The 10,494-nt window shown below is 37.9% G+C and overlaps 1 protein-coding gene across 1 annotated transcript in view; it reads left to right on the top strand.

The window, feature by feature from the left end:
• The window catches only part of LOC150081983 (major facilitator superfamily domain-containing protein 6-like), a 67,812-nt gene that overhangs the window by 34,570 nt on the left and 22,748 nt on the right, over positions 1-10,494 (top strand). Inside the window, exon 3 of the mRNA XM_090380390.1 lies at positions 6,089-7,558. Within this exon, the coding sequence (XP_090236516.1) occupies positions 6,089-7,558 (1,470 nt within the window). The remainder of the gene's footprint in view (positions 1-6,088; positions 7,559-10,494) is intronic.

The raw sequence follows: 10,494 nt of genomic DNA, 5'->3' as shown, positions 1-10,494 counted from the left end.
GTGCTGGACAAAGCATCTCTGAAACGGCAGTTCGCCTGAACTTTTCACACACCACAGTTTCAAGGGTGCAACAAACAGAAAACATCCTCTCGACGGCACTACTGTGGAAGAAAATCGCTTGTTAATGAGAGAGGTCAGAGGAGGATGGCTAGAATTGTGTAAGCAAACAGACGGGCCACAATGTCGCACATCAGGTCAGAATACAACCTTGGCGCGCAGAACAAAATATCGCAAAGGACCACTAGTCGCACTTTGTCGCGAATGGGCTACAACAGCCGACGGCCACATCGCGTACCTTTGTTATCAATGAAGAATAAGAGAGCACGCCTCCTGTCGGCACAGCAACACCAGCACTGGACTATCGAGGATTAGAAAACAGTTGCTTCGTCTGACGAGTCGAAGTTCCTGGTGCATCATATTGATGGAAGGCTCAGAATTTTGCGAAAACAACATGAATCCATGGACCCGTCATGTCTGACGACTACTGTGCAAGGTGGTGCGGGCAGTGTGGGGAATGTTTTCTTGGCACATTGGGTCAGTTGGGTCCATTGATACCCATAGATTCACGTCTGAATGCCACATCGTGGACATGTGGACATGTGGACATGTGTATATGTAAAGGGCGGCACCTAGAACATTCGTTCAACTCCGCCTCGTATCTCTGTGAAGAACTGTATCACTACAGATGGGCCAGATGTGTGTGACGTCGGTTTGTGTGTATTATGTGTGTGTTCTGTTGTTCTGTTCTGGCCGCTTGGCTACCCAGAAGCATCAGTCACCTGGACAGATGATTCTGGGTACTCGTCCACACCACGGGAAGGTGGGCCAGTTCCAGTATATATCACGTAACGTCTCGAAAGAGACTCTGACTCACCTGGTGTTGCCAGCAGGTGGGCCAGGATCCTCTGGGGGCCCATTCCAGAGGGACTTCAGCAAAAAAAAAAAAAAAACATTCACCCGTGGTGCAGGTTTTGATAAAAAAAAAAAAATAATAAAAGAAAATAAATAATAAATAAAAAAGAATATATAATAAATAAATTAAATAAAATAAAGAAAAAAAAATATAGATATTAAAAAGGAAAAAAAAAAAAAAAAAAAGAGAAAAGAAAAGTGGGAAATTGAAGAAAAAAAAAAAAAAAAAGAGATGAGGAAAGGAAAAATTATAAATAAAAAATAAAAATAAAATAGAATAATAATATGCCTCAAAAGGTCAATAGGTTGATCTTTGATAGGAGCTTGAGGTTATGTTGCTACAGCATTAGTTGGAAGCATATCTTTCCGTCTGGCAAAGACAGCAGCTGCAAAAGCCTGGAGTGCAGACAAGTGATGTCGGGTCAGAACAAGTTGGTCAACTCGATTTATGCTGAAGGATGGGACTTCACTTCGCAGCTCATTCCTAATGTCTTCATAGCAGGCACATTCGTGGAGAAGATGTTGCCAGTTTTCTTTTGCTCCACAGAAAGAGGTCAGTGTTTAACAGGCCTAGCTGGTGGAGTTTTTCGTTAAGGGATCCATGCCCAGTAATGAGATAGGATGTTTCCAGACTAATTGTGAACTATGAGCTAACCTTCTTCGACATCACAAAGGAGACATCCGGTAGGAAATTTCTGGTTACAGTGCCAACAGTTGAATTGTCCCACCTTGTTTGCCAGACATTTATTAGCTCTTTAAAGCATCGAGCTTTTTCCCTTTTATTATCATCGTTCAGCGATAGGTCTATATCCATGATGGAGGTAGGTATTCCTTTTTTGAGCCTGAAGCATAATCCTCTAAATATTACGTATAGGTCTAAAGGCAGAGTCCCAGCAATAACCTGGATTGCCGCAGTGGACACCGTTCGGCAGATTCGATGTGTTGCTAGTAGCATAGCCCTCTGGATTGAGTTGAGTTTTTGCTTCATTTTAACGATTACCACTCTGTGGAACCAAGCTCCGGCCGCGAATGAGACTATGGGAAGGAATACCACTTTATAGTAAAGTAGCAGGGTCCTCCTAGACAGGCCCCACTCATTTCTTGAAATTCTAATGATGGCGGCTGTAAACTTCCTGGTTTTTTCACGAAGGTGTTGCCACATCGTACCTAAACATCGTTGCTGACCAAGTGCCTCCGTTCATGTTGACAGTTTATCCTCAGTCAGATGGTTACTTCCAACAGGATAATGCGCCGGTGCACAAAGCCCGAATCACTATGGAATGGTACCAGGAACATGACAATGACCTTTCTTTGCTGCAGCGGCCCACTCAGTCCACGGATCTCAATCCTATTGAACATCATTGGGATAAGCTGGAAAGGGCTGTTCGCTGCAGGCCTACACCTCCGTCAAATCTCAAGGAACTGCGTGACACATGTCTGCATGGTACTCCATTCCTGCATAACGTTTTCAGCATCTTGTTCAATTCATGCCTAGACGAATTCAGTCTGTTTTGAAGGCTAAAGGAAGCTCAACACGCTACTAGGTAAGTGTGCCTAATAAAGTGGCAGCACAGTGTGTGTGTGTATATATATATATATATATATATATTTTTTTTTTTTTTTTTTTTATGGATTGATGGATATCTGCCCGGCCTAGACGGTATACACGTTCTAATCTCTGAGCCCTCAAAAGATGTTTTATTTTCTTTAGGTGCAGTACTCAAGTACAAGCCCTCGTGGGTAGCACAGTTGGTAGGGTTGCCGTACTTCCCACGCCGAGTGGAAAAGACCCGAGTTCGAGTCCCATCGATGATGAGGAATTTTTATGCGCCTTTTTCACAACGTGGCTGAGTTAGTCGACTTCAAACAGAAAATCGACTTCAGAATACACGCAATTTAGAGACAATATACACGAAGCAATATGGCCTTAGTTGATGATGCTCTGAAGACCCTACAACAACAAGATACAATATTCCAAATGTGGTAGAACCGTCGTCTTGTTGTTGTTGTTGTTGTTGTTTTGGGGTTTTAGGCGTATCAGCAACTTAGCCCATATTGCGCAAAAAAACCGAGTTTCCGGAAGAAAAAACCATGCCATCCTCCCCTGAGACTGACTAACTCAGCCACATTGTGAAAGAGGCCAATACAAATTCCTCAAGGCATTGGCGGGATTCGAAATAAGGTTTTTTTCCACCTGGTGTGCGGAGGACCGCGATTCTATCAACTGATGACCATGAAGGCGCCGTCTTTTTGTATAGAATGATAATGACGTCCTTCAGCCTACAAGCAAAGGTCCTATCTTTGGCTGTGTTTTTGGCCTTAGTCAGCATGGTCTTTAGGAACTTTTTTAACCCGCTATAATGGCTTGATCATTAGCATACAGGCTCTAATTTGCTATCCACTGACTACGATACCCATATTGCATTTTCGAATAGCCTGGTCCACCATGATCCCATAGTATTCATTGAGGGTTCCTTCGAAGAACAAACATCTTTGTCGAACTCTTTAACTGATGGGCTCAACAAGGATTACAGGACGTTTTAGTTCTATCCTGGGTGATGAGATTGCATCTTGGTAATAAATACATAGAGATGAAGAATGATTTTTAAAACTGGTTTTTTAGCCCCAAGCTTTGTCGAGGATTGGAAACAGATTTTTCAAAGGCCTTCTCATAATCAATTAAGCAATGAAAGGGATTCGCCCTTTGTTGGTCATCCTTTCGGCTAAAAACCACACAGTTACATTTGCATCGCTGGTGGCTACCCCTCTGTGAAAGGCAAGCTGATTTTCCTCCAATCTTTTATCCTGTAATCAATTCTCTTTTTAATTATGCTTAAAAATTTTTGAAGCGTCTGGTATCAAGCTTATGTTGTATTTATTTTGAAAGGTACGTTTCAAAATAAAAACAGCATAAGCTTATGTGCAAAGGATGGCCTTCATTGTTCGTTTAGTCGTTCCATTCCATGTAGTAGTCTCTTTACCAGCTTTCTCGCAGATACTTGAAGTCATAGCTTCCGTCCTCTAGCTTCATATGCATGGACAACTCTCGTTCGTTTTCTTTTTTTTTTTCACGTCGTTTTCGCAATATGGTTAGCATATCGATTTTACCCATTCCTTCCTCCTTATTCCGAGCTACTGTTCTTCAAGGAGCTCCTCTTACATCAATTTTGTTCCCTCTGTTACGTTCAGGATTTTTTCGAGTAACTGGATTTTTTTTTTTTTTTCTGTTTCTTGGGCCTTTCTATCCTTTCTGGAATATACAGTCGCTTTTGTTCCAGTTCCAGTTTATTAAATTGCAGCGAAATTTCACTTGAGTTTCCTTTAATTTTAACGGCTTCTTTCATTGCAGTTGGCATTTCATCTTGAGATGCCTACGACAGGGATCAGCATCGCGTCCTGAATAAGCAAATGACTTCATTAGGTACACTACCATAATTTCACAAGAATGTAGTAAATGTGATGACAACTGTGATATTCTAGATTTGTCCATGTATTCTGTTGGGATCCAGGTGTGAAGAATTTATGGGTTTTTTTTTGTTCTTGGCAGAAATATACTAATCTTTCATTTCGTATCCACTTCATATTTCACAACAATGTCTTTCTAGAGATATTCTCCGATAGCAGCATTCCAGCCACCCAATAAGTTGACTTTTTGTTTTCCCCCTTTTTAGAAGTTCTTCTAAATATCTGTATATCTCTTCGATTTCTCGATAGTGCGTGGATTTAGGCGCGTAGATTTAAATTATGGCTATACCAGCAACTGTTGATAACATTAACATTATTACTATGATGAGTCTATGGTTGTAAAACACTAGTGCAGCTCATAACTGTTTGTCCAACACTAGTGTCACTCTTCCCTATCTCCATTCACTTCCTGAGTAGATCAAGTGACCATCATGACTCTGTTATTCTTCCCCTTCCTTCCATCTTGTTTCCTTAGGTCGAGCATACTGATCGCCAGTCTTTCCATTTTCCACTGGCGATCTACATATAGTTTTCTCCTACTGGGTCCAACACTTGGTGCTGCAAAGGTTTCACAGTTGTCAGCACAGCTTTTTTGTTTGAGATGTGTAATGAGCTTGTTTTTCTTGAGAATACAGCATTTTTTGCCTTCCACCGCCTTTCTGCGTTCAGTAACTATTTTTTGGTGCATGGCAAGTGAATGTCTTACTCTATAGCACCTGCGATCTAGGCCATTAGTGCCATGGAGTTGTTCGTTTAACCAGGCAGAAACTCGATTCCGCAAGCTGCGTTTGTCCCTCCATGAGGAGTATAGTTGGAATTTTCCTTTCATCATGCTGAGATCATGAAGGCTTATCTCATTTTTTTTTTTTTCAGCACTTTAGGGAACAGGTGTATAGAAATTAGTCTGTTTCACTTGTGATAAAGTTCTGAAAGTTAAAAAAATTGAGAACAAAATGTATTGTGGAACAATATGGCAATTTCTCTGACTAATGCTGCAAAATTTCGAAGCAAGTGTATTTAATTTATTTTAATTACCTTGTACATTTTTCAAGAGACATTAATTGTATTTGTCATTTGATAATAGCGCACTATTGTATTTATAATATTAACATTAATTAATACTGCAAATTTTCCAAGTTAAAGTTGTTTTCAATAATTTTACGCAACAATTACAAATAATCTGTTTAATTTATTGAAAGAAACATTTACTTCATAAAACTGTTAACAGATAATGGCTCCCTTACGGATGATACTAATTACAAATGGTATTACTGGTATTAATTACAAATTATACATTTTCATAACTCACGGAATGGATTAACAGCATTAAGGGAAACATAAAACCTAACCACCAAGTATTCATGCAGTTTCATGTCTCTAGGTCATGGTCTTGGAGCCATGGCACTTACAGATACCGGCTTTTGTATTATAAAGCGTTTGTATTAGGTTGATAAATATGGTGCCTCCTTTATACTTCATCTTAAACTGTTGTTTCTTTACTTTCCTGCGTTTCTTTTGACAATTTCGATTCCTCGCAACTGCTTATAAATTATAGCAACCGCTGCGTAATATTTTCAATAAATGGAAGGAAATAAGTGACTATTATGAAACTGAGAGAAGAGATTTTGTCGTGTTATAATTTAAATTTCATTTTAGTGCAACCGTTTTATATTGAGGACAATACTAATACTGGTGAATTTTACTTCTACAGCATCGTCATCTTTAATACCTTATATGACCATCCACATGAAGGAGCTGGGTATTACAGTGGAGGAAACGGCAATCATCTATACTTTGCTACCTGTGACTCAAGTGTTTTGTTCTCCCTTTGCTGGAATGATAGCCGACAAACTTGGTCGGTATAAAGATGTTCTGATGTTGAGCGTACTCTTTTCGGTAGCTTTTGCAACGGCTATTCTTTTCGTTCCTCCAGTGCCAGGACCTCGAGTTGATCCTCCAGACATCCACATCCATTGTGGTCCAGTTTTTTTCCCGCACGTAGTAGTAGATAACTGCTGGGGTGGTCAGTGCGATATTTTCTACACGAATGATACAAACATATTAAAACTTACTGCTTGCAGTATTCATTGTCCACACAATCAGACATCCCGCATTAAAATGGACGAGTTATGTTTAGACGATAGTGGAAATGAAATATGCCACGTAGTTGAAGAGAATAACACCATATCAGAAAATTTCACATTGGGTGTTCATTTTCACAGTCCTCATCCAGAACGAACTTCCTGTCTGTATCCAATTCAAGCTGTAACACTAAAACAGAAGACGTATGAACAGTTTGCTTGTCCTATTTCCATAAAGGGAACGGAAAAGAAGTGTTCCACCATCTGTGATGCACAGCATGTATTCGATGAAAATAGTACTCTTCCCAGAAATCATTGTATCCGATCTACAGGAAACAGAGCCCTCACCTTCTGGCTATACTTCGTTCTCCGAATTTTGTTTAATATCTTCATGTCCATTTGTCTGACTCTACTAGATGCTACAACTTTGGCTATGGTTGAAGCGCATGGAGGACAATACGGTCGTCAACGTTTCTGGGCTATCTTGGCTCAAGCCGTGTTCTCCCCTGTAACTGGTTTTTTAGTGGATCTGATTAGCGAACACAGAGGTTATATGGATTATTCTCCAGCGTTTCACTTCTATAATGTGCTGGCGGTATGCACTGCTATTGCTGTATGGATGATGAACGTGGACGTTCCGCCTCCAGCAGAAAATGTATTACAGAACTTCCGAAAACTCCTTCGCGTTCCACCAGTGATCTTGCTAATGATCGTCACGTTTTGGCTCGGCAGTATGTGGGGATTCGTGGAGTCTTTCCTATTTTGGTACCTTCTTGATCTTGGGAGTCCCAATTTCCTTCTAGGACTGACATTAACTACAGGAGCTATTGTAGGACTGCCGTTTTTACACGAGTCGGACTGGTTCGTAAAGAAAGCTGGACAAGTGAAACTTCTTATCAATGCTCTATTATTTTACTTCATTCGTTTCTTTGGATATTCTTATATCAGTAATCCATGGTGGTGCATTCCTTTCGAAGCAATGGAGGCATTTACCTACCACCTAATGTGGGTGGCTGCTGCTACGTACAGTGCGCAACTTGCACCGCATGGTCTGCTCGCCACCATACAAGGTTGTGTTGGAGGACTCCATTACGGAGTAGGTAAGTAAATTGTCTTTCATACCATAGAAATGTAAAATTTTTGTTCAGGACTAATATTTATAAACAAAGAATAATTTTCCAAATTTTTGCTATAAAATTTCTGGGATTTATCTGAAACCTCTTTATCTGGGTAAGGACAACACTAAATTTATTTTTCGGTTTCAATGTGAAATTGAAACTTACAACCCAGATGACACTGATGCTCTGCTCTGCAGTAATGTTAAATGATAAAAATGACTGTAATGGTTACTCTCGCTTTCAGTATACTATATATTATTTATGCGCAGTTATTTATATGATTTGGATTATATCCCAATCCGTACCAAAAATTTGCTAGTAAATTTATCTTGAGACATTTATTGATTAATATAGTGGAAATATTTGCTCAAACAATATATAAAATTGAAAGTTGATATATTCATTAGAGTTGCATCACAATTAATAAGATTTTTTCCACTGAATTTTCACTTTTATGCGTGTATGTTTTATGCAGTTATCCAGTACTTGAAAATGTCGGGTTATTTTGTCACTCTGTTTGTTTTAACTATTACCCTTGTACATTCTCCCTGAGATTTTGATTATAACAGATCAGGTCCTGCGGCATATTCCAAAACAGCTCAGAGTGCGAAGATATAAAACTGCTAGCACGAAAAAAAAAAAAATTTTTTTTTTTTTTAATGCGAAGTTTTCCGAGTTTTCTATGCGAAGAAAATTCGGAAAAATGTTTATTTCTATAAATCTGTAAATTGTTAACCAGAAAAAATTCTGGATAATTAGAAAAGTTAGAATAGTGTTTAGGCTCCTCGGGGGAAAAAAAAAATAGATCAACACATTTCTTAAAGGTGTGAGTTCGGAGTTCGGGTTTCCCTATTTACATTACGTTATACAATATTTTTGCCCAAAATTTGCACTTTTATATGTGTGGGTTTTTTTTTTTTTTTTTTAATTTCTTTACACCTTGATAATTCGCTTATATCACTGAGATTCCTTGCATTAAAATCTTGAAATTACAGTGTGATCGTAAATTCATTTCTGTCTTCTAACTTCTAAACTTAAACTGAAGTTCTCAGAGGAACTGTAATTTGAACTACTCTTTTTCTCTTGAATATTAATGACTTTCGCTCCTTGACTGGAAACTATTCAGTCTAGCGGATATGACATTCCATTTTCGGATCCGACAAAACTTACTCTGCACAAACAATCGCAGTTAATTATTTCAATTCTTCCAAAGCCAAATTCTGTCTTAATTCACGTAAAAAAAAATAATCTGTTGAACAATAAAAACCCACAGATCGAACTTTAATACATACAGACGCGGTTCATATCCGATCTGTAATCCAATAACATCTAATAACCAGTCATCAAGAAACAATTTTTTTTCTAAAACCTCAAGGAAAAAACTTGCAGAACGAAGAGTTAAATTTTACAGAAAAGCTCAATGTGTGTTTGATTTTAATTCTTATTTGTAATAGCCATATTACCATAGGATGGCCATGCCATTTTAATATTTAAATGTAACACGTGTTGATTTTCTTTAAAATTATTGATTTTCTTTAAAAGGAAACATAATTTCGTGACTATTCTAAATCTCCTTACTTGTAATTATCGAAACTCTCCGAACCTTAATACTTAAGTAAATACAATATTCAGAACTATCTCTTCAAACGTATAAAGACTTTGGAATAAATAATCAATAAAATCATTCCACTACATTTTAATGGACAAAATAGCAACTGGAATTCCGAATTATCGAAAGTTTTGTTAACTATCGTCTTGTAATCCTAAAAATTACTTAAAAATCCTATAAATTCCAATTATGGGGAAAGTTTTCTGATTAAGAACATTTTCCATTAAAAGTGTATGAAACTCTTACAAAAGCTATGTGCCAATTTTAATACCGATACAGAGACAGCACGCAATTTGCATTTACTCATTGTGGGTGACTATAGGAATAGAATTAAAAAAATAAATAAATAATAATAATAATAATAATAATTATTAAAATTACATAGTTTTCAATTTTTAATGAAAGTCAGAAATTGAATCTATAGTGTCGATGCTAAAAGAGAAGCATTTTTTATCATTTTTATTTTTTAATCACTTACGGTTGTATGACTAGCAAATTTTGGCAACGATTCTTAAATCAGTGGTGGCTCCGCATAATATACATTAAAGAAAATGTATTTTAAAGACGAAATGCACAAGGTATAATAACATATGGGTTTAAATAACTATATAATATCGGTGTAAATACACTGTAGTTTACCCATAAATTAAACTACGTAAAGGCATCGTTTTTAATTGTATCTCATATTGTGGCTATTTCACAACGAGATACCAGGTATTGCAATACTTCGAATAAGTAAAGCTTCTCTAGTATAGAAGACTACTGTTATTTATTCCCAGTGGATACCACCACCTAGACGGGCACCGTTTCAAAGCTGTTGGCTTATCATCGGTTAGTGGGCAGATACCCTGGTAATGCAATATGCCATCACAGTTGCGAAGTGGTTCCACAATATGTGATGCCAAATGGTGAACAGAATGATAATGTATTTTAAAGACGAAATGCACAAGTCATAATAATATTTATGCCTTGTGCATTTCGTCATGTAGTTATTTAAACCCATATGTTATTATGCCCTGTGAATTTCATCCTTAAAATACATTATCATTTATTCCCCATTTGGCATCACATATTGTGGAACCACTTCGCAACTGTGATGGCATATTGTATTACCAGGGTACCTGCCCACTCACCCACCGATGATAGGCTAACAGCTTTGAAACGGTACCGTCCGGGTGGTGGTATCCACTTGAATAAATAACAGTAGTCTTCTCTACTAGAGAAGCATTACTCATACGAAGCAGTGCAATACCTGGTATCTCGTTGTGAAGGTAGCCACAATATGAGATACAATTAAAAAAAGATGCCT

The sequence above is a fragment of the Mastigoproctus giganteus genome, chromosome 8, assembly GCF_048544385.1.
Source record: "Mastigoproctus giganteus isolate SK-2022 chromosome 8, ASM4854438v1, whole genome shotgun sequence".
Taxonomy (NCBI): domain Eukaryota; kingdom Metazoa; phylum Arthropoda; class Arachnida; order Uropygi; family Thelyphonidae; genus Mastigoproctus; species Mastigoproctus giganteus.
This window is presented reverse-complemented; position numbering and strand designations above follow the sequence as displayed.